A 27,822-nucleotide genomic window follows, 5' to 3' on the forward strand; every position below is an offset into this window, starting at 1 on the left:
TCAGTGACGGTAATTAAAATTATAAAGAGTATTATTGATTTCTTATACCTTATTATATATATATATATATATATATATATATATATATATAATTTTTGTCAATTAAAATCGAGGTATAAGCGGCTGTTTTTTTTTTTTTTACGTATAAAATACCACTCGAATTTATTTTAATCAACATTCTTATTTAAAAGTGACACGAGTTTTATAAATTATACTATTAACAGTTAATTTTATTAATATTTATTTAGAATTAGTAATTAATAATTAGTAATAATAATAGTAATTAATATTAATAATAATTGAAAAATTGTTTATGACATCTTGTTAGCAACAGCGAGGTGTAATGAGTGCAATTGACTTGTCCATTTGTCAAGAGCATTATAACGAGCTGCACACAATGACTTTTTGTCCAATTCAAGTACTTGATTCACCTGAAAATATATTTAACATTTAAATATTCAACATTAAATGTCTGTTATAATAATAATTAATTAAAAATCAATTTATATTAATTTTAAAACACAAACCTGATCAATACGGCCTCGAATGCTGCTGTCAAGAATACAAGACACGAGTAAACTTTCAACTTCAGATGCATCAATATTCAATTCTTTACTAATAAATGGGATGTGAATTCTTGTGTAAGGCTTGATAAGTTTTATAAGGACCTGTTGAATAATATTTACATTAATAATAAAAATAAATTAACATCTCAGTGTTAAGATGAAAATCTCAATTATCTTTTAAATTTATATACTTTTAATATTACGATATTTGATCATTTATAAAATTTATTTATTTAATAATTACCTGAGTTCTAATATTACGCAATAAATCTTCAATATGTTCTCGAATAAATGGATCATCCATTATATTATTTCTATTTTGCTTGAGGATATCTTCAAACTGACTTATGTCATTGTTTTGATAACTTGATACTAAATTAGTCATTGCTAAAATTTCAGGATCATTTTTATATGGTTTGGCTTCTTGTGAATCAAATGGATTTATTCCTGATTTCATTAACCTGCGATCATTTAATTGATTAAGTAATTAACTGTTATTATTATTCTTAATAGTAATTAGCAGACATAAAATAATTAAAATACTTTTTTAATTAATGTTTATTTTAAACACCGGATACTTATTGAATAATTGTTATCTCAGTACATCGGTTTAAATATCTCAGGACATTATTCTTCGCAACAATTTTTTTTCCGACTTGACAATTATTTTTATTTGATTTTATAAATCAACTATTTTTCACGAAATTTTTCAACACAAAAAAATTTGTGATCATTTTGACAGCAACGGAAAAATTAATCAATGATTTGATTGAAATAAAACTGAAATTTATTGCATGTCAATCAATTATCGAGACAAGAAAGTATTTTCTCGATAATTATGAAGAAATTAACTTCTTAAATCAATAAAGACTTTTTAGTAGAAGTCATATTTTCTTTCAATGCAATATATATTTTATGTACTTTCATATATGAGGAATTTAATAAAGTAAAAAGCATTTTTTACCCAATAAATTTAAAAAGTTTTCTATTTGAAAATTTATGTCTTTGCATTATAAAGACATAAATACTTTAAATAAAAATCAAATATTTGTCTTTGTATTGAAATAATTATTTATGAGTATAATTAGAAAAAAATTATCCGCGTAATTTTACAAGTGAAAATAGAGTCGCGCATACGCTTATAAATATTAATAAATGCCACAGACTAGCGGACGCAATCTATTTTATTATTAATGTACTGTTTCTTTTTATCACATCCCATACACTTTAAATAAAAACGTCACTTATCTAGTCTCTTTAACTAGAAGCAATTTTTAAAAGTATAAAAAAAATATGTAGATTCTAAACAAAAATTTTACATCAAACTAAAAATTTAAAATTAATCGAAAATGTACTCAGTATTTTCTTTTATTACTTATCGATATTTATCAGTGAAAAAATTGATTTTAAATTTGAGCTTCAATAAAATATTTCATGATTTCTTGGTTTTTATATTAAACGAATAAATAAAATATCAGGATTTCGTACGATGGGTATAAATATCAGGAATAAAATTTAATTCCAATTGATTTTAGTTTATGACAGTGCAATTACAATTCAATTTTATTCCTAGTGTATTATTTACTACCAAAATCCCTACGATTAAATTTATTAAATTTTTCATTTAAAAAACTTCACTCTCTCCCAAATTTAAAAATTAAATTCATACTCAATCAATTTTAATTAAAAAAAATTCTATTATAATCTAGGTCTTACTTTGATTTTAGTGTCAGTAAATATTTGAATAAAAAAAAAATAACTTACATATTAGCAAGAACAAGATATTTAAGACACGTCGTGCGTCTTGGAGAGCCAGATTCGTCATAATTTTTGAAAGCTTCAAAGAAATCTGTGTGCGCTCTCTCAAATTCACCTTCTCTGAGATGCATTTTACCGCCACATTCTACAAAATATTTAATGTTAAATTTATCAATCGTTACTTAGTTCCTTAGTTCCAATCAATCAACTATTCATTCATTAGAAAATAAAATATAACATTACCTCTGATGACTCCCATAATAAGCGGGTGAGGAATAGCACTTTTAATATGCAAACTCTGTTCATACAGAGTCTTCAATTTTTTATTATTCTTCTGCGCAGTGTACATTTGAATCTCCAGAGCATAAATTTCCAACAACTGAGTTCCCTTCTTCAGATCGTCTTCTCCATCATCAGTCTGGCAGCTCTGGTGCAGTTGTTTTAATATTTTAGCAAGTTTATTAAAGTCTGAACGATCGAAGTAAAGTTTTCCTAACTTAGTATTTGTTTTGAACCACAATCGATCATTTTTAGCGTCTTTCAAAGCATCCAAAGTTGTTTCATAAAAATCTTGCAGCAATTCCATCTACAAAAATTCGAATAAAAATTAAATTGAAAATTTTGTCTTTATATTTTTAATTAAATTTATAATTCAAAAGTAATCTTACGTTCTTGGAGGTACTGATGTAATCCAAAATTGAATTAATAGACTTCTCAGAGTGATTTCGCGTTACTGCGCTTTTGATATACGTTAGTAATTGTTTGTACCTCGTCATCATTTCTTTGTAATTATTCTAAACAATAATATAATTAACAATTATTATTATTAAGGAAAAATAATAGTATATTGTGTGACAAGGGATGAAACACACGATTTCAGACCAGGGTGAAGACTGACATCACCCGCAATTTGAAATTGTGTTTTATCCTGAGTTACACACTAGACTTTTTATGATTACCTGCATAAGAACTTAGTTTCGGTGTCAGCAACTAGTCAGAAACAAGTTAATTTAAGACCAATAGTGTCATCAACTATTCAATTGCCATTTGCAATTTATAATTAAGCAGAAACTATAAATACTATTTATTATTAATACTAATTTTTACAAAACTTAATCACAGTCAGAGCTGTCATTTACGTAAATAAAATTAATGCTCTGAAATTACTAGTAAACAAATGACAAGTCGGGCAGAAACATTATTTGTTCGTTCCCAATGGACGAAACAAGTTTGTTTCTGCTGCTGACTGAAGGCAGTCACAATTTACGCGTTTGCTAATATTCATTCGCAGCATTGAACTTAAATTTGCTTGTTACGACTGGCTGTAGAGACACTGAAACTTTAAATTTCGATCCTAGTATCATAAAAAACTAATTGCAATGATGTTACTCAAGATCGGACTGTTTTTCGACCAACGAAAATAAAAAAAATTTATGTAATTCGACTACTTAAGAGAAAGTTCTCGAAGTTGTAGGTAGTCTAAGATTTTCGGCGAACATACCAGCATTTATATACGAAACATTTCAGAAATCTAGTCACCTAGTAAGTTTTTTACTTTCTAAAACTTTTTTTTTGTTGCGCGAAAAACGTTTCGATCTTCGGGCACATTTGCAATGATAATTAATTAAAAAAAGATTATTACAAGTTTGAAATTAATTTTAATCATTTGCTTCAGAGCTTTGAAACCCCATTCCCCTTTATCACCGGCTTCAAGATCCAGAACTTTTTGAAAACTTTGTAACGCTGCTTTTGGATCATCTTCCTTTAGAGATTTACTATTATAATATTGATTTTCTAGATCAACATCAGGTTCTGAATTAGAATCCTCTGAATATTCCTGTAAATAAATAATAAATTTTTTGGTAAAAAAAAAAAAAAAAAATATTTTTTAACTTTTAAAATAAAAATATAGAAATAAATTATATTTTCTGAGAAGTAAAAAAGTATTTAGAGCATATTTAAAAATATTAAGTCTATTTTTACTCTATGTAAAGTCACTATAACCTTAAAACGTATAACAAAATATGTAATTACCGGTAAAATTATTGAATAAATGTAAAATAATACTTACGAGACCGTAATCTTCTTCTTCTTCACACATAAAGTCATCTTCGCCGTCAGACATTTTATTTTATTGATAAATAACAATAAACACAAAATTAATATTTACTATTAAGTAATAATAAGCTTGCGGCAACCGAAAACTTTAACCTTTCACTCAACAATTCAAGATTCAACACAACCCAACATCCGTCATCTCATTCCTCTTTTTGACGCATGCGCTTTTATACGGCTGCATGCCCGCAAATAGCGCGAAAAATTTTGAATTTATTTCATGATCTTGAAGTCAGCAGACAATTAAAAATTTTCGGATTTTTTTTTCGACAAATTGATTACAAAAAAAAAAAACTAAAAATATGCGCAAGTAGAAAATTTAAAAAACTACAAGTCCAATTTTTTAAATATTTTTTTTTTATAATTTATCGTTTTTAAAAAAATTCAAAAATTATTAGATTTCGGCTAACTTCAGTTTCATTTTTTTTTTTTAGTAAATTTATTTAGTAACAGCCAAGTTTCTTGTTTTAAAAACATTTCTTACTGATGGCTGACACCTAATAGTCTATGAGATTGAATCCATTAATTTTTGATATTGAAGAATAACAACTATACCATCATTTTATTGATGATACTGAAAATAGCCAACAGTAAAAAAATGTATTTCTTTTAAACAAAGAAACAAAATATTTATAGAAAATACTTTTTAAAATTGCACATCAAAATCGTCTTGTACAAATTATGGGTGCATTCCAGAATGCACCCTTGTTAATTATTCTTATTACTTGCGCAATAAATTTAAATATTTAAAGAATAAATTATTATAAATTGAAGAAAAATTAAAAATTGTACGTCAAAATAAAATGGCGGCCGTATATGATAGAAAAATATTTAAAAAATTTAAAAAAAAACACGTAAGTGTTTAAACAAACCTTGGTGGGGAAATAATACGCAGAAGGGTGTCCTAATACACTTGGAGATTTGAATTAAATTGCTCCAAGTGTATTGCAGCTAAACAAACGTCACTTAACTGCTATTTCCCACCAGACGATGCCAGATGATTTTGCTCAGGAACTTGGATATTATCAGCATCAGCCATCAGCTCAGCCATCACTTTACAGTAGCACTGACCACTTAACACTTTACACTAGCACTGAACATGTAACACCTTTCACTAGCACTCAAAATTTAACTACACTACAAATACTTTACACAATCTAAATTAATAAAAGATAAATTTTACTATCACTGCACAATTTTACACGACGCCATTGCAATACTGTGTTTCAATTCAAACGTAACGAACAAAGAAGGATCTAGACTACTACTGCCATTGTCGATGATACTGACTGACGCTATCGAACCGCCAGTTGATACACAGCAATCGACTTTGCGATTCTCTCTCTCCCCCCACTTCAGAAAAAATTCGAACGTTAAATACGACGCGCAGTAGCGCCATCTTGGCGCGAAATTTCAAAATTTAAATTGAATAATTTTATTAAAATATTAAATTAAATTAATGAATATTAATTAGGCTAAAAGTACACTTGAGAAGTTTTATTTCCATCAATATTTTATTAATGATTCTCATTACTAGCGCATAATAAATAAATTTGATAAATCTCTCCACTGTTTCAAACACCCGGATCACGTCTAAGGTATGAGTGTGAATGTAATAGACAACAGAAAAATTTAGAATTATAAATAAATAAAGTAAAAAGTAAAAAAAAAATATTTGTAAAAAATGCAATTATTAATTTCAAAATTCTTTAAATGCTCATTTTTATTAAATTTTATTTGATCAATTATTCACTTTAATTATTGATAATTTTAAATTTGTCTATCTGCTACTTTCACTCATTTTATTATAAAATTCAAAAAATTGCCAATTGTCAGCTACATCACACTCAGTCCAAGAAAACTCTACTATTTTATCCGTTAATACCCCGTAAATTAACACAAATTATTATTTGAATCAACGACAACTATTATAAGAATAATCTAGCCTTTGTAAATTAATTAAAATAATAAAAAACGTAATAATTATCAGAAATTAACTGACTATTAACACAGAACCGATAGCTTTTGTTTGACTCGAAAGTAAAAATGACCAACTGACTTCACCAGCGCACTGGAACTGCGTCAGCGAGCCGATGGAAATCCTCATCACTGATTGGCTGACGTAAGCGTGCGCGCGCATCCAATTCTTAGCGCGCAATTTTTAAAATTCACTAATTGCGTTGCGGTCTTTTAGCATTAAAACTCAAAGCGCCTGCGCCAAGAAAAAAAATGTCAGCGAACACGACCTAAGTGTCATACATTTAGTCATGCGCAAAAGTTTACTTGATCAGCTGTCAAATTTCATGAGACATTGTTCCACGGTTTTTTAATTATTTATCGTTTTATATACATACATCCATCCATATATATGAAGTGTATATATTTATATATTTATATGTATATTATTACCATATTAAAATTTTCTTTATCAACACAATCATTAGCAGTACTGCCGTATTGATGACTAGTTAATTTTTTTAACCCTAAAAATTGTAATTATTTATTATATATATATACGTTTCCTTCATGTATCCATATATATACTTATATAGATATATATATACACTAACGGCATTATATCTTAAGTAACGTATTGGCCTAGCAAAATTTTTTATTAACAAGAATGTTTTTAATTTAAACTATTTATATTTATTTATAAAATAAGTGGTAATCAATAATTACAAAAACACGAGGTAAGAAAAAGTGAATGAAATATTTTTTTTTTAATTTTATAAAATCATTACAAATGTTGAGTCTTTTCCAAAGACATTGAAATTCCAATTAGATTACTCATTTGTACTATCATTTGATCTACTTTCTCGTCTGAGATAGTACGAGTGCTATTTTCTCTTATCATGGATGAGTTTACTGTACAGTCAATTACTTTTATGATTACGAGTAATTCAAATGGTTATTATTTATTGTCATTTGTTTGTTTTTTACAGAGAATTTGGAATGTAGTCATGGCTGCTGGTGGAGGTGGAAGTTTTATAAGCAAACCTGCACGAGGATGGTTACACCCTGATCATTTAGTGAGCAAAGAAGGGATTACCTATGCTGTAAAGGTAATTAGCAATTATTGATTTATATTTTTTTATTTATTATTCACTTATTTTTAATGATTTTTATTTTTGTTCATTTACTTTGATTTTTAGTACATTGGATGTCTTGAAGTTTACACGTCGATGAAAAGTTTAGATTTTGAAACAAGATCATGTGTTGCCAAGTAATTTATATATTTATTATATTGAATTTTGTTTTTATTATTTATTTTTTTGTATATTTTATTATAATTCATTTTTTAGAGAATGCATTAATCGAGTTTGTGAAGCAGCGGGTTTGAAATCTGCTGATAAAAAAAGAAGAGTAAGTAATTTATTATTTTTTATTATTCTAAGGACAATTTTAAACAGTGCTACCACTTTTTGAAAATTTTTAATGACTTAATTAATTAAAAAAAAATTAAAATTTTAATTGAAAGAGGATAATTTCGCTGCAACATAGAATTTAAAAAAAAATTACTTACAATCATATCAATTGAATTTGTTGAAAAAATTTTGGCCTACAAAATTTTAAAATTCAAATTGTAAAACTGACATGAAGATTCTAATGAAATTTATTTACAAATCTCGTTCAACTCCTAACTGATATCAAACCTAAACTAGGAAGTCTTTAGCATTTTTTTAAACCTTAACAGAGGGCTAAAAATTTCGGATTTTCAAAAATTCTAATTCGTCTCTGAGAAAAATTGTTTTAAAATTATCATTTACTCTACGAGTTTCCCTTAAAGTAACAGTCAATTAACTAATTTTTATGATTAATAGGTTGATCGTAAAGTATTAAAAGCTATTGCTGATAAGCCTCGCATGGAGCATGCTGGTGACAACATTAATTTAACAATAAGCAGTACCAGCTTAGCACTCACAAGTTTGGACACTGGTCAAGTTATTGCTAAACATGAAATGCCGCGTATCTCATTCGCTTCTGGAGGTGACACTGAAATTCTCGACTTTGTCGCTTATGTTGCGAAAGATATACAGGAATGGAGAGCTTGCTATGTACTTGAGTGCGGTGGGGGACTAGCTCAAGATGTTATTTCGACAATTGGTCAAGCATTTGAATTGAGATTTAAAGAATTTTTAACGAAACCATCAACTCTGCAGTAATTTTTTTAATTTTTATTTTTTCCTCAAACATTTAAAATTTTTATTTATTATATTTACTTATTTATTTTTTCAGTCCTGTATTAAATGGACTCAGAGAGCCAGATCGTGATTATTATAATGATCTTCCTGGCAAAGTTCCACCGGATATAGGACCACCTCCGGTACCGCCACTTCCTATTACGGCTTCAACGCTTCCTAATTTGAAGCATCACCATTCAAATTCAAATTCAATGAGTTCGAATAATATACAATGTATATCAGATCAGTATCCTAATGGAAGGGGTAGACATACTTCAGTTCAACAATGGCCTGGTAATTATTTAAACATTATATTATTTTATTTTATTAAGCTCGTAGTTAAATAATTTTTTTTCATTTTTTATTAAAGAAACCGGAAATCTTATTGATTTAAATTCCGACGGTGCAACTGTGATGCCTTTAACGCCACCTGAACATAATTATGTTAATGATACAGTAATCGCTGCTAACAGAGACAGTAGAAAAGAAACTTCATCATTATTTGATGCCTTTGATATGCGTAAGCATTTATTATTTGTCAATTATATTAATTAATATTTAAATTAACAAAATACTTATTATTATTATTATTATTATTATTATTATTATTATTATTATTATTATTATTATTATTATTATTATTATTATTATTATTATTATTATTATTATTATTATTATTATTATTATTATTATTATTATTATTATTATTTAGAGCCATTTAGCACAGCTATATCAGAACTGACAAAATTGAGTCCAAGATCACAAAAACAACAATTGAAACAAGAGGTCTGGTACCATGGGAGTGTCAGTAGGTCGGAAGCTGAATCAATGCTTACTAAAGATGGTGATTTTCTTGTACGAGAATCTCAAGGTTCTCCTGGCCAGTATGTTCTCACGGGAATGAACAACGGGACACCTAAACATTTGCTATTAATTGATCCCGAAGGAGTGGTAATTATTTATTATTATTAAATTTAATCATTTTTTTTTTACTATTAAATTTATTAAAGCCATTTTCAGACAGTGTCACCCACACTTTTTTAAAATTTCCAATGACTCAACTGTCAAAAGCGTATAAAAATTTTATCAATTAATAAAAAAAAAATTGAAGCATTAATTTTTAATAAATTACTTAGTTGATATCAATTGGGAGTTAAACAGAATTTAGAAAATGAATTTCAGTAAAATCTTCATGTCAATTTTAAGAGAGAATTTTCAAATTTTGTAGGGGAAAAATTTATTCAAAAATATGAAAAATAGTTGACCTTGCGGGAAAACTCCAAAACTTCCCGCCGTTATCGAGCTCAGGGAGCTGAATCTTATCTGCAGAATTTCTTAGACGGCGATTCTGTTGAAAATGATGACAGTTGAAAGCCTTTAAAATTTTAAAAAACTGGGGAACACTGATTGAGAATTTCTTTAATTAATAATACATTAACTAATTACAGGTTAGAACAAAGGATCGCATATTTGATAGCGTTAGTCATTTAGTTAATCATCATTGCGATAATGCCTTGCCAATAATATCAGCAGACAGTGCTTTGGTATTGCGATACCCAGTACCTCGACGTACAGAATTTTAATTTTAATTCCTGTTTAATTAAATTTAACTATCAGGGAGATTACAAGATTTATAATAAATGTATTTAAATTTAAATTTGAGAAAAAAAATAATTGTATACAATTTAAAAGAACGTCGGAAACTTTAAGTGATTAAAAGTCTCTTTAAATCACTAAAAAAAAGTTTACATGAAGAGAAAGAGACTGCAGTTAAGGCTTTTATAAATCAGTGCCACAATTTAGCATTTTAAAATTTTTAAATGTCTTTTATTTTATTTTTTTTTTCTTTTTTTTTATGTAAATATTCTTCCTGCCGATTGAATATTTTTTTAACCAACTAATTGATCCATTGATTAATTAACTGGCTATTTAATTAAATAATGAATTATAAATAATATAAATTATAATTATATGTAATAGCAATTAATGTGAACCTTTTAAATGTTAAGTAGCCATGTAGCTAAATATCTTCCTACTTATATTCGAAGCATAATTTTATTTTTATATGTATGTATTTTAGAGACCGACTATAATATACAAGTTAGTATATTTGGATAAAAATATTTAACAGATGAAATATTTAAAAATTATAAATTATTAATTTATGTGTCATACTAAACAAGTATTCAAAATAAAAATCATTGTTCGGAGAGTAATTTATGACTATGATATTTGGAATTTATATATTTAAAAACAAATATATATATATATATATATATATATATATATATATATATATATATATATATATATTAAATTATAGCGCACTTTTTTATATTTTCATACATGAAAAAATAATAGCAATGCATTATAATAATTATTTACTTATTTGTTAGGTATTTTATTTGTAATTCAATTAATGCTACGCATTTTTTATCATACTATCATAATTATTAATTAATTAATTATAATCATTCAAGTCATTTAATCATGTCAATAAAATCTTTTACCTCATAAATTATCTGATTTTTTTTTTAATTTAAATATTTAAATCATTTGACATTTCATTCAAATCTTCGAATAAGGTCATGCTTAATAAATCTCCGTTATCAAAATCTTTTTCATCAATCATCTATAAAATGAAAAAATAAAATTATTAATTGATATATTTTAGGGGAGAGCTGAGTTTTTTAAGTAACTAAAATTAATTATTTCGTAGATTCGTGTCTGAACTCTATCTACTTCGGACAAAAATTTGAATTATTTTAAAAAATATTAAAATTTCAACTCGTTGAAAATAAAATTTTTGAATTATTCGTAAATTTTTGAATAATTCAAAAAATTCGAAAGTTCCCAAGTAGCACAGAGTCAACTTTAAGATGTCTTTTAAAAGGACAAGACAAATTTTTTTTTGTCTCAAAGTCATCTTTTTTGGTATAAATACGACATGCAAATGTTGGTTCCGGAGACAGAGACGAGTCGTGTTGTTTATCCTGCCTCATATCAATTGAAAAGTCGTTTAGATGACTTATTTTACCACTATTTGTGATTTACTTTTTGTCGTCACTTGTGTTAAGTCTTTTAAGTAGGTATTTTTTCGGTGACATAAATTTCTGATCGTTTGTCAACATATTGATGCCTTATCGACAAGTCAGAAAGTTGCCTGAAAACTGACATCTTATAGATGTCACAAAGGCAAGTGTGCTACCTGGGTTTGAATTATTCGATTTTAAGTTTGAATAGAATAGTTCGATTCGATTCGATTCGATACAAATAATTTGTAAGTTCGAACTATTCACCTCGAATATATTTTATAACAAACCTCTGGATATTTATATTTATGTGTCTTTTTTTCTGTTGGAGGTTCAGGTTCTTTGTTATCTTCCTTTAATTTTTCTGATACCAGAGAATTAGGAATAGTTTTTTTAAACCATTCGTAATTAAATTCCATTAAATCCGAAGCGTTTGAAGATTTTTCTAAAACTCTACGCCTTTGTTGAAAAAAATCATACGAAAAATTGTTTTTATTTTTATTTTTACTGTCAATATCTTTAGCTAGATCATCAACATATTTGCTCCACTCGTCGTAATTAATGAGAGCTTTTTTCTTTTTCATTTTCTTACGTCTTTCAGAAAGCTCAGCAGTGCCTTGCTCGATTGCCTTTATGTCCCGGTCACGTGATTTAAAATGCATAAGTTCTTGTTGTTTTAAAAATGTCCCAAGACGTGGAATGTCTGATGAAGGGTCCAAAGAACATAAAGGCACACTGCTAACCGGATGCAAAGCTCTGCTTTTAATTTCATCCTCTTCGTATTCAATGTACTCATCATCATCTTTATCTCTTGCTATTAAACCTTCCTCTTTTTCTTCACAAATATTTTTCATTTCGATTTCAATTTTATACCGCTCTGGTAAATCTATACAAGCAAAATCTTTATCATCACAAAAATTAATATAATTTAATTAATTAAGAAAAAATTAATTACAATTTTCATAAGGCAGAAGATACAAATGTTTGCCGCAACTAAAAATAATGTCTCCTTTTAATGAAGAAAATGTAAGTTGTCTTGCACTTAAATTTATTTCAATTATCTAATAAATTATACAACAAATAAATAATTACTCAAATTATCTTTATAAATAATTAATTAATTAGTTAATTTTTTTTTTACTTTCAGAAGATCGTTCTGTTGATTCCATACGCGTAAAGTGAAATCTTCCGAAGATGTCACGCAAATTAGTAAAGATTCAAGTGTAGAAATATCAAGAATCTGCTTATCGTGATCTTTTGATTGATTATGTTGATACTTATCTAAAAAAATTATTTATTTTTACAAAATATTACCTCATATTAACTATTAGAACCTCAAATTAATTACTTTTATTTTTTATATCATACATTAAAAGTTGATGCCTCGCACTGCTACTAATAATTACACAAACTGAAAATCTTTTATGTAAATTAATTAAAAGTTTATCAATTATGTAATTTAATTTTTCCGACACTCACCCTACGGATGCGATATTAATTACTGGAGTAGTTAAATAAATACAGTAATTTAATGCTAAGGGTTCAATAATATCAGGAAAAATTCTCCATGCTTTTACACACCTGTCGTCTGCTATAGAAAATATGTGACGTGATTTATATGACGCGCATAATTTTTTAATTGATCCTTTATGTGCCTAAAGAAGAATTGAATAGACAAACTTTTTTTATACTAGAAGATAAGGTTGAAGTTGAGTCAAAACGACTTAAATAACCTGAATAACTTTCGAAGGAGTGAAAATAGTCGATTTTTTTGGCCTAGTCTAATATCTATACATACTGTGATTTCAAGATCTTGACTAAGATAGCTACTAGAGTAGCCGCTAACACGACCAATTATCTCCATAGCAACCGTTGCCATAACGACAATTCCTATAGCAACCGTTGCCATGACAACAGTCTTCATAGCAACCATTATTATAATCAAAGTCTCCATAGCAACCGTTGCCATGACGACTATAATCCTCCTCGATCCTGACGTCCCGTATAGGGGACAATTTTGCCGGCATTTGCAGATAGCAGCTGTTTGCTAAACGATAAAAATAATTATTGCCACAGCTTTAAAATAGATGACTTTAAAAACTATAAATTAGAAAAAATATAAAATATGTTTCTTTACTTCTTAAAAGGTCTATAAGTATACTTATAAAAAATTATTCAAATAGCAAACAAAATGGTGCATCGGGACTGAGGAGGAAAAGCGGTGACATAACACCAACTTTTTTAGGATAGATTAATTATAATATAAAACTATAAAGAACTTCTATGATTTGTTGGAATTTTCCAGTTGATTCTTCAATAGATATCAGCTCCCCTGTATCTGTTCCAGCAATTACTCGCATACAATTAGAATTTGCAGCTGGATAAAACTTTCGATTATATTCAATTCGTTGATAATGATCGTATACTACGACAGTTGTTATTCTTTTTTCGCTTGTCCATGAATTTCTATAAATAAAAGTATATTTTATTTTTAAAGTAAATTATACTAATTATTGTAATTAAGTTCACAAGTTATTTTTACTTGATCTTCATTGGAAATATTTTAGAATTTAAAATGATAATATTTTGTATTTTCATTGGGACGATATAAATGTCAGCTGGAATAAAAAAATTTTTTGTAATTTAAATTTATATATAAATTTATATGATAACTTACTGGTGACAGAGCTGTAAGAAATAGATATAGGATCAACATTAGATGGAAGAACAATAACATTTATTTGTTTTCCAGTAGCAGAAGATAAAATACTTATTGTATGATCATAATTATTACTGACGACAATACGAATTGGATGGATTAGATTTTGGGTTGACAATAAAATATTTGGTTTCGCACTGAGAAAATAAATAATTTTTAATACTTATTATTTAAAATTATTATTTTAAGACCTTACGTAAGTGGAGAGTAAAATAAATAAAGCTGGTGCGTGTAAAAAAAAGTTAATTTTGTTCCTAGAGTTACTAGTGATGATGATTCATTAATTGCCATTGAAGTTATTGCTCCAAGATTTGAAAAAGACTCAGATTTATCTTTAAAATTACAGCTCCATACTTGAAGAATATTGTCTGTGGACGTGGTAATGAAACCACAAATTGAAGGATGAGAGATAATTGTCTTCACTGCACCTTTATGGCCGGCTAAGTAACTAAATACTTTGTCTAAATTTATTGTCCATGCTGAAACTAAAATTAATCATTAAGTCTACTATAATAATAATGTTAATAATTAAAATAAATATACCATTGCCTAATTGATCACCGGTAATGATCCATTTACTTGCAGGTTGATAATAAAGAGCTGTAATTGCCGATGCGGAAGCGTTTATTTTTTTTGATAAAAACTTAACTGGAAGACTTGTGTCTTCATCTTCGTCTGGGTTCAATGGTATAATATATATTGTCGTTAAATAAGATCCCGCTAATTTTAATGGTGAATATATATCAATTGTTATTAATGAGGAGCATTGTATTGACCATACAGATCCGTAGTTATCATCCATCATATTTATTTTTGGATCACACTCGAAAGTTAATTTAAATTTATTTTTTAAATATCTCTGGATATTATTATTATCATTATTATTATTATTATTATTATTATTATTATTATTATTATTATTATTATTATTATTATTATTATTATTATTTAATTATAAATAAATATAATGCATACAGTGACATTGATAAGACCGATGACAATAAATTGATCATAAGAAAAAATTAAATTTTCAATTTTAGATTCATTTCTTATTGTTTGTATTGATTTAAATTTTTGATCCAGGAGCCAAATAGTTTCATAATGAGGAGCATAGCATGCAAATAATTTAATACTTTCACACCAAATTATTTTCGAAAATAACATACTAGGGCTCAGAATAAATGAAGGATGGATTACTTGTCCGTCTAATAAATATCTGTGAATTTTTAAACCGTCATCGAGTACAAGAAATTCCTTTGAGAAAAATAATTCAAATGTTTAATAATAAAATACTAAGTGTACTAATAATTTCTACAAATGAACGTACTTTGCTGTCAGTGCAATAACAAATATCTAGAAATTTTTCAAAAACTTTTGTTGAGGATATTAATTTTAAGCCGCTGTATGATTTCATTTCTTCTTTACCTTTAATTACTTCATTGTATTTTTTTTCTTTGGATTTTTTTGTAGTTTCCAATTTAAACGCTGACATTTTATTTTTTTTTTAAGAAGCAAAGTTATTGTTATCAAGAATTGTGAGTTAAAAAATCAGGTTAATTACTTATGATTAATCAGATTGTCATATTTTATCACAATCGATCTGAAACTCGTTTGTTTTTTTTTTTTTTTTATTTATTCGATAAAGTTCAAAAATTAAAATTTTATAAATACGAATGTAACTGATAAGTGAAAATTAAAAAAATTTAGAATAAATAAATAAAATGTATGTAAGATAAGAGACCCAGAACCCGATCAGGGAACTGGTACCAGAGAACTACTAACGCAGGACCCGCATGCATACAAAAATATTATTACTGTTTTTAAAATATTTTATTCATTATAATTAATAAGATATCAACAATGACTTAATATATATATATATATATATATATATATATATATATATATATATATATATAGTATATAGACAAATCCTAGACTCAGCCTAGTCAAAACTTAGAAAAATTTATTTTGCTGAGAATCCTAGACAAATCCTAGACTAATCCTAGAGAAAACTTAGAAAAATTTATTTCTCTGACAATCCTAGACAAATCCTAGAGAAAACTTAGAGAAATTCATTTCTTGGGTTACGTTTTCATTCATTGTCATGCAAATGGATTGTGAAAAAATCGAGAAGCTCTATTATTTATATTTAAGGGTCGAAGAGAAAGAAAAATTTTAAATAAAAAATTCAAATTTCGATCATTTTTGATATTTTCAAAATTCGTAAGCGACCTCTGAAAATTTTTTATCGAACTGATTTTTGGAGAGGCTTCTTAAAACATCGTAAACCAACAAATTTTCATAAGAGACTTAAAAAAAAAATAGTCAGTTTTTTTGGGCCACCTTAATATATATATATATATATATATATATATCGTTTTTAATTTTTGGTGGGTCAACTTACCTCAGTAAGAGATATAAGTAAATATTTAAAAAAATTTACCAAGTGCATATACAAAAATTAACGCGGGTTTTTTAAACCAAAAGTAGTTTTCGTCAATACCGATTTCATGTAAAAATAAATAAAAAAAACAAAAACATTTTTCCAGATGTTTTTCCCCTCTCTTCATGGTCACAAATATAAATAAATAATTCAGCAGACACAAGTGTAAAAAATTTCAAGGCCATTCAACACACAAAATACTTAACTTGCAACACGTTAATCTAGAAACATCTAATTTTTTAAATAGTGTGTGTTCTGTCCAACAGTAAGCAACCAGCATCAACATCAGTATAAAATATCCAAGACAACCTGAAGTGCAGGACGTTCTTTGTCTTCAATACGTTCATTAACCTATCGCAATACATATATAAACATACCTATATACATACATATTTATAAAAAAACTTGTGACTCTAAAATATGTAAATTTTTTAAGCACGAGATTTAGAGCTCCAAGCTTGGATTGGATCCATTCAATCAACGCACATCCAAGAACCGAGTGCTCGAATTTATTTCATCACATCTTCCAACCCAACTGAAAGCTCCAACTAAAGTTCTGTCATACAGTAAAATCTTTTGTTCGTAAGGTAAAAGCTCTGGTGATGTGAGCGAATGCTTTGTTCGATTGACGTTTAGACTTCGACTTGCAACTGTCAGTGTTTGGTGTGAAAAATAAAAAAATACAGTTGGCAAGAAGTTGGTTCTGGTGTTCTCTCACCTAACAAGTCACTGTCTATTTTTACAACAGAGACCAGGATCGATGAATTTTTGTGTGTAAATTAACTTGAAATAGACCACGCGATCTTCAGTCTTCTCTGCTGCGTATTTATAACGTAAATAGAGCGATGAAAGTTGCTATTGAGGTTAACGAGTCGTTGGGCAAACAACTTGAGTGCTTGATTTGTCATTTATATTTTATTGTTGTTGCTAATTATCTAGCAATCAGTTGTCATTAGATATATATTTATTTTTTTTTACTGATTACAAAGGTATTACTAAAGATTCAAAACTGATAAATCTGTACAGTGTTTATCCAGTCATAATGGATGACGAAACGGATATTTTAATGCCATTTATTAATCGGATTTATTCAATGGCAAGAATTGGTATGTCAATGACATTGTACACCTTGTTGAGTGATAAGACTGAGGAACAAGTAAATTCAATAATAAACCAGGTAATTATTATTTTTATTTACCCAAAAAAATATTTTTTTTAAGTTTGTAATTTTCATTTACTCCAATAAATTTTTTGAATTTTGATACTGAAGTTAGCAAACTAAATTATAAAAAAAATATATATTATTCAAAATTGCACATATAGTTTTTTTCATTTTCTACATGTGCATTTTTTTTTTTTTTTTGTTTTTTTGGAGTTGATTTGTTGAAAAAAAAAAATCCGAAAATTGTCGATTGTCTGTCAGTTTAAAAATCATCGCATTATGATAAAAAATATTTTTTGCCCAAGATCATTTTTTTTGTGTACTAAAACCAGGTACTTTGTTTTTACTACCAACTGTCAAATAATTTTTGATGAATAATTGCTTTAAATTGTATACTTTATAAATAATTTATTTAATATAAATAGATTTGGCATTAAATTCATCATAGAACTCAATGTTAGTTTAATTGACACGTGTGTATAATAAAATTTGTCTTGTCGCTGGCAATTATTCAAACGACCTTTGTGTATTAAATTCTTTTAAACAAAGAGAGTTAGTATTAAATTTATTATTGTATTTTTTATCAGAAAGTTTTGGATGAAGATGGACAAAAAAGTACGCCGCTGATAATAGCAGCGCGCTATGGCCATGACAGAGTAGTCAAAATGTTTATTGATAAATTTAAAATGGATATTGAACAGGAGGGAACTGTCAAATTTGATGGATATGTCATTGAAGGAGCAAGTGCACTTTGGTGTGCAGCAGGTATATATTTTACATATTTAATTTAATTCAATTAATTAATTAATGAAAAATTATTGTGATTCGGTGATGCAATAAAAATGATTGTTGTTTTATATTTTGAATTTGAAGCAAAAGCTTCTTTCAGGTGCGGGGCATCTCAGTGTTGTAAAGACTCTGGTTAAAGCTGGAGCTGACGTAAATCATCCGACTCACACTAATTCTACGCCTCTGAGAGCGGCGTGTTTTGATGGAAGACTTGATATTGTTAATTATTTAATTGAGCATAATGCTGATATTCATATTGCTAACAAATATAACAATACTTGTCTTATGATTGCTGCTCATAAAGGACATCTTGATGTCGTAAGTTTTTTTATTTATTCAATTTATCGTGGTCATATTTATTTTTAGTCAAGTGAAAAATTTTCCATCGGAAATTTCCGTCAGAAAAAAAGTTTGATTGGTTTTTTGCAAATATCTTTGTAAATATCGAAGTATTCAAAAAATTATAAGAGACCTTTTTCGTAGAGTTTTGAATTTCCTACAAAAAAGGTATCCTGTAGTTTTTTTTTAAATCGAATAGCTGTTGAGATATTTTGAGTTGAAAACTGCCTGTCTATGCGACTGTCAAAGATTAATTTTTTTTTTCTTGGGATTTCAGGTGACATTTTTACTTGAACATAAAGCGGATCCAAATGTAAAAGCTCTTTGTGGAGCAACAGCTTTACATTTCGCAGCAGAGTGGGGTCATGTTAACATAGTAACAGAGTTACTAAAATTTGGAGCTAAAATGACTAAGAATAACAGCGGGATGACGCCTTTGATTGCTGCTGCTGATCGCACACGTGCTAATATCGTCGAATGTTTTATTGAAGAAATGGATATTAGTCGGGAGGATAAAATAGAAGCTTATGAATTACTCGGTGCATCATTTGCTAATGATAAAGATAATTATTGTTTATCAAGTGCTTATAAATATCTTCATAAAGCAATGGAACTAAGGTATTAATTATTTATTTAAGCATAAAAAAAAAGAAAGCAAAACATCAGTGTGGTATTTTTATTTCAGATACGCGGATCCGACAAATATAATACGTAAAAAATTGAATGAACCCGTGTCGGCTTACGACAATTGGAGAGAGAGTGAGACTATGCAAAGACTTGAGAGTATTAAGAATGACGCCAATGCTATTCATATGGAATCGTTGGCTATCAGAGAAAGAATACTGGGTACTCATAATCCAGAAGTACCACAGCCGATTATTTATAGAGGTGCTGTACTTGCTGATAATGCGAGATTTGATAGATGCATTGATTTATGGCTTCATGCTTTACACCTCAGACAGCAAAACGATACATCTGTCGTCAAAGATCTTTTACGATTTGCCCAAGTAATTAAATTATTTATTTAATATTTATATTATTAACGTGATAAAAATTTAATTATATTTATACCCTAGGTGTTCTCACAAATGATTCATGTTGGAGTGGATTTACAGTTCACACAAGTTATGAATGTACTTGAGTCAAGTGTAACGGAATTGAGTAGGAATAAATTGAAAATAAATAATACGGATGCTGATGAAATTGAACAGTATCTTGTAAGTTAATTTTTTGAATATATTTTTATAATTTATTTAAATATAAAGAAAATTAACCCTGGGTGTATACCTATACTTTTCGAGACACGGTTTTTGCACTGGGTATTTTAGGGAACAGTCAAGTTCTAAAAGTTTCTAGGCTTTCAAAAAATCTGAAAAAATATCTGGATTATTTCTTGAAGTGCCTGATACATGGCCCAGAAGTTGCTAAAGTCAAAAGTTTAAAATTGCTGCCAAAAATTTAAGAATAATAAAAAAAAAACGGAATATTTCTAAAAATTGACTGTTCTAGGACCAAGGATACATACGCAGTGTTAATAAAACTCTTATATTTGTTATTTATTTTAATCTGTAGGATGAAACAGAATCTAATATAACGTCAGCATTATATATTTTGACAATTCTTGTTAAATTAATGGCATTGAACCAAAAATCATATGATGAGAAAGATATAAAAAAGGCGCGTTATCTTGTGTACAAATTGTGCGCGTTAAAAATGACTTTACGTGATGGTCAAACTTTGCTTCATCTTGCGGTTAATGCTAACACGCCAGTTGATGATTTTCACACCAATGACGTTTGCAAGTAAGTTTTCATTTATTATTGATTTAATAATTTAAAAAATGACTTTTTTAAATTTATTTTTTATAGATTCCCGTGTTGTGCGACAGCCAAACTATTAATTGAGTGTGGCGCGGATGTTAATGCGATGGATAATGATAGAAATACTCCATTGCATGTTATAGTTGCTTATGAAAAGCCTATCAGGTATTTAAATTTATGTAATAATTATTTATTGGTTTATAAATAAGTATATTTATGTATATGTTTTTTTTAGTGACTTTTTGACATTGCACGGTATTGTTGTGGAGCTTATTAATGCTGGAGCTCATGTTGATACAGTAAATAGTGAAGGAAAAACTCCTTACGATGCAGCAACAACTGGTAATTTTTTTTTTTTGTTTAATAAAATAAAAGATCTAATTATTGACAGGGTACCAATTATTGACAAAACTTTTATCAACATCTTGAAGCGCCAGTATTTCGAACCGGGTTTATTTTTATTGAGGTTTAAATTAATATTGCGAGTATATCTAATATATATTAATAACATAAATATTTTTTAAAATATTTACGACCCGAGGAAAAATTTCTAGTTTAGGAAATTAAAGATTGAATAGAAAAACATTTTTTGACGTATTTGAAAATTCAAAGTTTTTAAAAATTATATGACGTTAATAATTGGTACCGCGTCAACGATTGAAGTTTTACTGTATTTAAAATTACTAAGGTTTGTTTTAAAATTATTGTCAAATAGGAGTTGCTGAAATAGTATTAAGATCACAAACACAACTGTCACTAAAATGTATGGCGGCAAAAGCTGTAAAAACATACGGCCTATCTTATACTGGATATGTTCCGCGTTCTCTTGAAAGTTTTATTGAACTTCATGGTCCAGGACTAAATCAAGGATAATAATTATTATTAGTAATAACTATTTTTAATGTTATAATATTTAAAGTAACACGAATTTGATAATCGACTGTTTTTCAATATTATTATTATTATCGTTATTATTATTATATTTTTTTCTGTAAATAAAATGTAAGATATTAATTATTTGATAAAATAAAAATAATATAACTACGAATTAATTTAAGTAATTTAATGAGTGTGAATATAAAATTTAAATACTTGAAAAATAAATTATTGTGGTCTAAAAAAAAACACTCAAGTGTTTGAACAAACCTTGGTGAGGAAATAATATGCAGAAGGGTGTCCTCATATAATTGGAGATTCGAATTAAATTGCTCCAAGTGTACTGCAGCTAAACAAACGTCACTTGACTGTTATTTTCCATTAGACGATGCCAGATGATTTCGCTTAGGAACTAGGAAGTTATCAGCGTCAGCAATTCGCAACACTTTACACTAGCACTAACACTCAACACTTAACGACACCACAGACACTTTGCACAATTTAAATTTTACAAACACTGCACATTTTAATTAAACAGTTACCATGAGCAATAAATTTTATGGATAATTTCGCGAACTAACTACAAAACTGTGTTTCAATTTAAATGTAAAGAAGAATCTGCGCTACTACTGCCATTGCTAATTATAAAGACTATCGCTATTGAACCGCCAGTTGATACAGAACAATCGATTTTGCGATTATTCGACCACTTTAGCAAAAATTTGAACGTTGAATACAGCAACGCGCAGTAGCGCCATCAGCGCGAAATTTTAAAATTGAAATTTAATAATTTTATTAAAATTTAATTTTGTGAATAATTATATTAATTAACTCGAAATTTTTTATTTTCATCAATAATTTATTAATTATTTTTATTATTTACGCGGTAAATTTAATAACGTCTGCTACACTCACATTCATAGTAATTTATATATTGATATTTAAATATTAGAAGTATTAAGTTCAACCATAGGGAGCGGTAGTGATTTTTTTTTAAATGGAAATATAAAAAGTTTAGGTTATATAGAAATATATTAAGTTGTGTTGAGTGTAAACACACGTGGGTGTTTCAAATCATTATTGAATTGTGAATTATTATTTAAAGTAATAAATATAATAAAGTAAATATGAAAGTTAAAGATTTGCGTAAAAATCCACTGAGCCGTAAAAAGCCAGAAAAAGATGATGATGGTGTAAAAATAAAGGAAGAGACAAGTGATAAAGATGATAATAAGGTTAGATTTCCATCGGACACTAATTTTAATCATATAAAATGCAAAGCTGTAAGGCAAATGAAAGTCCAGAAGATGATGAAGGCCAAGGCCAAGGCGAAAAAAGAGGCCAAGAAGGCCCGCATCCAAGAAGGAGCTCCAAAAGGTGTCACCCATACCATTGAAAGTCTCAGAGAAAAAGATGAGACCATGATCAAAGGTGATCTAGATGATGAAGAGAATGCTGAGCTGAAAGCTGAGTTAATGAATGATGAATTTGCTGCTTATTATCAGAAAGATTACGAACCAAAAGTTCTGATAACTTATTCTGACAACCCTACGAGAAAAACAAGAATCTTTGGTCGTGAATTAACGCGAATTATTCCCAACTCAATTTCTCTTTATCGTAATCGCTCGGGTGTTAAAAAAATGGTAAAGTCTGCGACTGCTAGAGGGTTCACTGATATTGTTATTGTTAATGAGAATCAATGTCAGCCAAGTATGTTTTTTTTTTTTTTTTATTTACGTAAATTATTTATCCTGATACGTCCTGGAAATACGGGTGTAAATGTAGCAGATGTCAGACGAATTCGAAATTAAGAATAAATAGAGTAAATAATTTTTAAAAAAATATTTGTAAAAAATGCACTTGTTAATTTTTTAATTTTTTAAATGCGCATTTTTTAAAAATTTTATTTTATTAATTACTTACTTTATTTATAATTAATTTTAAATTTGTCTGATGTCTGCTACATTCACACTCATCCTGAAAATAGCAGACACTAAAAAAATTTATTTTTTTTAAATAAAGGAATAAAATATTTAAAAAAAAAATTTTCGAAAATTGCACATCAAAAGCTTAAAAAAATTTTTTTCGGAATGTTATAAAAATTATATTTTATTTACAGGTGATATGTTTATAAAAATTAAAAAATTGTGTGATGACTGCTACTTTCAGTGTCATGAAAGTTGTAGACAATTAAAAATTTTTGGATCTTTTTTTCCAACATTAAATTATGAAAAAAAAAAAAACTAAAAATATGCACATTCAGAAAATTAAAAAAAAACTATGGCTGCAATTTTTTGAAATATTTTTTTTTTATAATTTATCACTTTGAAAAAAATCTAAAAATTATTAGATACCGGCCAACTTCAATATCATTATCTCAGTAATTTTTTGATTTTTTTAAAAACGATAATTAAAAAAAAAATTGCACCTATAGATGTTTTAATTTTCTACATATGCATTTTTCAGTTTTATTTTTTTTTTTTGCGATTGATTTGTTGAAAAAAAAATCCGAAAATTTTGAATTGTCTGCTAACCAGGATCATTTCATGCTGACAATAATAAATTATTTTTTTTTTTGTTTTTAGATGGTATGCTGGTTATTCATTTACCAGATGGTCCAACAGCGTTATTTAAACTCAGTAATGTTAAAATAACTCCTGAATTGAAGCGTAGTCACAAAGAAATTACAACTCACAGACCGGAAGTTATTTTAAATAATTTTTCTACACGATTGGGGCATACTATTGGCCGTATGCTGGGTGCTCTCTTTCACTATCAGCCGGAATTTAAAGGTCGTAGAGCTGTTACTTTTCATAATCAACGTGATTATATATTTTTCAGACATCACAGGTATACTTATACTTATATTTTAATATTTAATTTAATTTACTTTATTGTAAAGGAATTTTTTTATTTAATTAACTTTTTTTTAGATATGAGTTTGATTTAGAAAAAGGTAAAGCTAAATTACGTGAACTGGGACCAAGATTCACTTTGAAATTACGATCACTTCAACACGGAACCTTTGATAGTAAATACGGAGAGTATGAATGGATTATTCAGGGTCGTCGTCATGCTTTGGAAACAAGTAGAAGAAAATTCTTCTTGTAATTTTCATTTTTTTTATTGTCCTTAAAAAACTTATAGACTATAAGGATTAATTATAAATAAAAAATAATAAAGTAGAAATTATTGAATTTTAAAATTGACTACTCTGATTTATCGGAAGATGACGATGACTTTCGTGGCTTGACGAGTGTCGTTACTCTGGAGATAAAACTTTCGTATGTTAAATTTGTACGTTTTAAAACGTAAGCCGCTGCATTGAGTCCTCCCATACTTATAGATAAAGTTTTTTTTACTCTAAATAAATCTGAGGCTGATTTTAAAGCCTAAATATTTAAAAAAATTTGAATATTTGATTAATTAATTATTAATTATTAATTACATTAAATTAAAACAGTGAACTTACCACAGTAATACTTCGTCGATCGTAAGTTAATAAAACTAATCGTCCATATTTCATTTTAACAACACGACCTAGTTCTAGTAAGTATTTTTTATACTGAACTCGATTGTCTGACATCGATCCCATTCTTTTACCAAACGGCTGTAAAATAAATTCATTTATTAATTAATTTAATTACGTAATTAAATATCCAGAAATTAAATCGTTAAGACAAAATATTTAACAATACAAAAGCTAAATATGATATTCCAACACCTCAAGTTTAAAAAAATTTAAATATCACATGAACTAAATATACTAATATACTAGATATATTTATAAAAATTTATTCTGTCTTTTATTTATATATTTTAGCTTGTGGATATTTAATTTTTCTACTGTTAATTTATTTAAAAATAAATATTGCCAGTATAAAAATATAAAAATTACCATGTCTGTTACAAAAGCATCAACATATGAATCTTTAAATGGTAATTTTTCCAAATTCCATTTAATTAAATCTGTTTTATAAGCTTTCGGTAGCATTGAAATATTTAATCTTGATCTTTCCATAGCTTTCTCATGATTATCTCCACCAATAATAAAAGATAATGGAAATTCTTTTGCTGCCTGAATATTAAAAAAAAAAAAAAAGAGTATGAATGTGAATTATTATATTGTTAATTACTAAAATTAAATATTTTACCTCAATGGGAATAGATCCGCCACCACACATTGGATCGATAATAATTTCACCGGGTTTGGGTTTAGCTAGTCGCAATAAATTATAACAAATTGTTGCTCTTAAGGTTGTAGGACCAAAGAACGCGATGTTTCTCCGATGCATTGACTCAGTAGTAACACGTAAATGCAAAATTGTCTCACCGTGAGTTATTTTGTACAAAATTTCCAGCTGATAATCCGTCAAATCAACGATCCAATTATACAAATCATTAAACTCTCCGCCTAAATTAACAGCAACTTCCTGTGATTCAAATGCATGAATTCCGGACCTTTCACAGGATACTCGATAAGACAGGATATCATTTTCATTAGCCGACGCTGGATCTTTGCCTCGTTTCTTTTTACCCGGCACAGATTTTTCATCAGCTGAATTTTTTTTTTGCTCTTCTTTTGCTGCCTTATGAGTGTCTACTACTTTTTCATACTCTTCAATAGAAGGAAATATTTTTCCAGGAAATTTAGTAAATTTTTTCCACGCATTTATACTCTTGTCTAATTGAGACTTATTTGTTAATAACGAGTCTTTAAGAAGTTTAAAATTATATTCCTTGTCGTCTTTGTTGTATGAATAATATTTAACATCAGCTAGTATATAAATATTGTCTATTGATTTCAATTGTTCGACCTTTACAAAATAAATTTATTTGTTATTTTAATTGATGTAAGTTTCAGATTGTCAATCTCCAATTAATTTTTGGACAGAAAAAAAAGGATTTCTTGGCGGAAAAAATTTTTACTCATTTCATAAAAATTTTTATTTGTCCCAAGTAATTTTTTGTATTATAAATTAAAAATAAAAATTTTCTTGGGTCAAGCAAAATTTTTTCTAGTGCTAAGAAAATTTTTTTCTTTAATTTATAATAAAAAATATTTATTGCATTAAAAAATTATTTTTTTCTGTGCGGTCTTTCAATAAAAAAAATAAATTTAAAACAGAAAATTAGTAAATTTTAGGAACTGACTGCTGGTATTTAACTTCAAATTTACTTATTTTTATTTTTAAATATAATTTATCACTAATTATAAGCTTTGAAATAAAGTTTAATTATTATGGAACCAATAAAAAAATTTTTAAATATTTTGTGGCACATAAACATATAAAAATTAATTTTTTAATGACACTGAGAGCTGGGTAGTTAAATAAAAAAATTTATTGAAGTAAAAAAGACCTTATAGAAATCATCTATTGGAATATTAAAATATATTTTCCCTCGATCTTTAAAAACCCGTAAATTCTGCGATATTTTTTCTCTGCACTCATCAATGGCCTGCCATTCGAATCCTGTTAAATAATTAGAAATGAGTAAATATCGTTAGACATATGGACTTATTATTTGTTTATATAATAAAAGTAAGGCTATGCCTACAATATAAAAAATTATTAAACAAATTAAAAATTACCTGTATCAACTGTAGTTCCAATTGTTATTAAATTGTCATCTTTTTTAGCAATGTCAAAAATTTTTTCCAACTCTGACTTCGATTCTTCAGACATTTTAGTTAGTTCCTTTTTTTTTTTTTTTTAATTTAATTTTATTTCTGGAAAATTAAATTATAAGATCAGCTGATCCTTACTGCACGTGTTTATAAAAATATATATAGATTTTAATTTTTAATTAGATCACTCGCTTGATAAGAATATTTTTTTTTTAGCAAAAATGATATTATTGGCTGAAGTTAAGGCTGGGCTGCACGAATTTAATTTTTGAATTTTTCTTTTCTTTTAATTTTTTAATCAATTGTTATTACGGAAAAAATTAAGAATATAGCTTTTGAAAAAATTTTTAAAACGAAAATTTCGGAATATTTTTATCAATCGAGTGA

The 27,822-nt window shown here is 27.4% G+C and overlaps 7 protein-coding genes across 9 annotated transcripts; 3 read left to right on the forward strand and 4 right to left on the reverse strand.

Annotated features, from left to right (window-relative positions):
• Positions 1 to 224: 224 nt before the first annotated feature.
• LOC103574092 (COP9 signalosome complex subunit 2) lies at positions 225 to 4,575 on the reverse strand. Its single transcript, XM_014439902.2, has 8 exons — positions 4,396 to 4,575; positions 3,967 to 4,161; positions 2,993 to 3,118; positions 2,568 to 2,910; positions 2,331 to 2,469; positions 811 to 1,027; positions 528 to 668; positions 225 to 431 (listed from the first exon to the last, which is right to left on the reverse strand). The coding sequence occupies exons 1-8, from the start codon at positions 4,447 to 4,449 to the stop codon at positions 312 to 314; spliced, it is 1,335 nt and encodes a 444-aa protein (XP_014295388.1). The 5' UTR covers positions 4,450 to 4,575; the 3' UTR covers positions 225 to 311.
• A 2,141-nt stretch (positions 4,576 to 6,716) lies between these two features.
• LOC103574093 (SHC-transforming protein 1) lies at positions 6,717 to 10,839 on the forward strand. Of its 2 annotated transcripts, none has more exons than XM_008553445.3 (9): positions 6,717 to 7,132; positions 7,385 to 7,504; positions 7,595 to 7,665; positions 7,745 to 7,805; positions 8,264 to 8,601; positions 8,679 to 8,917; positions 8,994 to 9,143; positions 9,336 to 9,574; positions 10,072 to 10,839. In XM_008553445.3, the coding sequence occupies exons 2-9, from the start codon at positions 7,403 to 7,405 to the stop codon at positions 10,204 to 10,206; spliced, it is 1,335 nt and encodes a 444-aa protein (XP_008551667.1). In that variant the 5' UTR covers positions 6,717 to 7,132; positions 7,385 to 7,402; the 3' UTR covers positions 10,207 to 10,839. The 2 variants fall into 2 exon arrangements, with proteins under 2 accessions (XP_008551667.1, XP_014295385.1); XM_014439899.2 differs by lacking the exon at positions 6,717 to 7,132 and adding an exon at positions 7,222 to 7,309.
• Positions 10,840 to 11,700: 861 nt separating this feature from the next.
• Positions 11,701 to 13,467, reverse strand: LOC128668232 (uncharacterized). Its single transcript, XM_053740665.1, has 3 exons — positions 12,797 to 13,467; positions 12,611 to 12,716; positions 11,701 to 12,541 (listed from the first exon to the last, which is right to left on the reverse strand). The coding sequence occupies exon 3, from the start codon at positions 12,507 to 12,509 to the stop codon at positions 11,919 to 11,921; it is 591 nt and encodes a 196-aa protein (XP_053596640.1). The 5' UTR covers positions 12,510 to 12,541; positions 12,611 to 12,716; positions 12,797 to 13,467; the 3' UTR covers positions 11,701 to 11,918.
• Positions 13,468 to 13,910: 443 nt separating this feature from the next.
• Positions 13,911 to 15,866, reverse strand: LOC103574181 (uncharacterized). Its single transcript, XM_053740775.1, has 7 exons — positions 15,702 to 15,866; positions 15,350 to 15,628; positions 14,918 to 15,233; positions 14,571 to 14,859; positions 14,333 to 14,511; positions 14,198 to 14,273; positions 13,911 to 14,121 (listed from the first exon to the last, which is right to left on the reverse strand). Exons 1-7 carry the CDS (start codon positions 15,864 to 15,866, stop codon positions 13,911 to 13,913), a joined length of 1,515 nt encoding a protein of 504 aa, XP_053596750.1.
• Positions 15,867 to 16,907: 1,041 nt separating this feature from the next.
• LOC103574094 (protein fem-1 homolog B-like) lies at positions 16,908 to 21,947 on the forward strand. 2 transcript variants are annotated; one of them, XM_053740448.1, is made up of 10 exons: positions 16,908 to 17,997; positions 18,570 to 18,747; positions 18,872 to 19,089; positions 19,388 to 19,728; positions 19,796 to 20,117; positions 20,187 to 20,327; positions 20,683 to 20,912; positions 20,979 to 21,095; positions 21,166 to 21,272; positions 21,646 to 21,946. In XM_053740448.1, the coding sequence occupies exons 1-10, from the start codon at positions 17,863 to 17,865 to the stop codon at positions 21,801 to 21,803; spliced, it is 1,947 nt and encodes a 648-aa protein (XP_053596423.1). In that variant the 5' UTR covers positions 16,908 to 17,862; the 3' UTR covers positions 21,804 to 21,946. The 2 variants fall into 2 exon arrangements, with proteins under 2 accessions (XP_053596423.1, XP_008551670.1); XM_008553448.3 differs by lacking the exon at positions 16,908 to 17,997 and having other exon boundaries at positions 18,666 to 18,747; positions 18,856 to 19,089; positions 21,646 to 21,947.
• An 891-nt stretch (positions 21,948 to 22,838) lies between these two features.
• On the forward strand, positions 22,839 to 25,018 carry LOC103574097 (probable ribosome production factor 1). The gene is made up of 3 exons (XM_008553451.2): positions 22,839 to 23,516; positions 24,392 to 24,656; positions 24,740 to 25,018. The coding sequence occupies exons 1-3, from the start codon at positions 22,934 to 22,936 to the stop codon at positions 24,915 to 24,917; spliced, it is 1,026 nt and encodes a 341-aa protein (XP_008551673.1). The 5' UTR covers positions 22,839 to 22,933; the 3' UTR covers positions 24,918 to 25,018.
• Positions 24,915 to 27,567, reverse strand: LOC103574096 (tRNA (guanine(6)-N2)-methyltransferase THUMP3). The gene is made up of 6 exons (XM_008553450.3): positions 27,400 to 27,567; positions 27,168 to 27,280; positions 25,961 to 26,623; positions 25,705 to 25,884; positions 25,279 to 25,416; positions 24,915 to 25,198 (listed from the first exon to the last, which is right to left on the reverse strand). The coding sequence occupies exons 1-6, from the start codon at positions 27,491 to 27,493 to the stop codon at positions 25,016 to 25,018; spliced, it is 1,371 nt and encodes a 456-aa protein (XP_008551672.1). The 5' UTR covers positions 27,494 to 27,567; the 3' UTR covers positions 24,915 to 25,015.
• Between the last annotated feature and the right edge of the window lie 255 nt (positions 27,568 to 27,822).

The sequence above is a fragment of the Microplitis demolitor genome, chromosome 7 (genome assembly GCF_026212275.2).
Source record: "Microplitis demolitor isolate Queensland-Clemson2020A chromosome 7, iyMicDemo2.1a, whole genome shotgun sequence".
Taxonomy (NCBI): Eukaryota; Metazoa; Arthropoda; class Insecta; order Hymenoptera; family Braconidae; genus Microplitis; species Microplitis demolitor.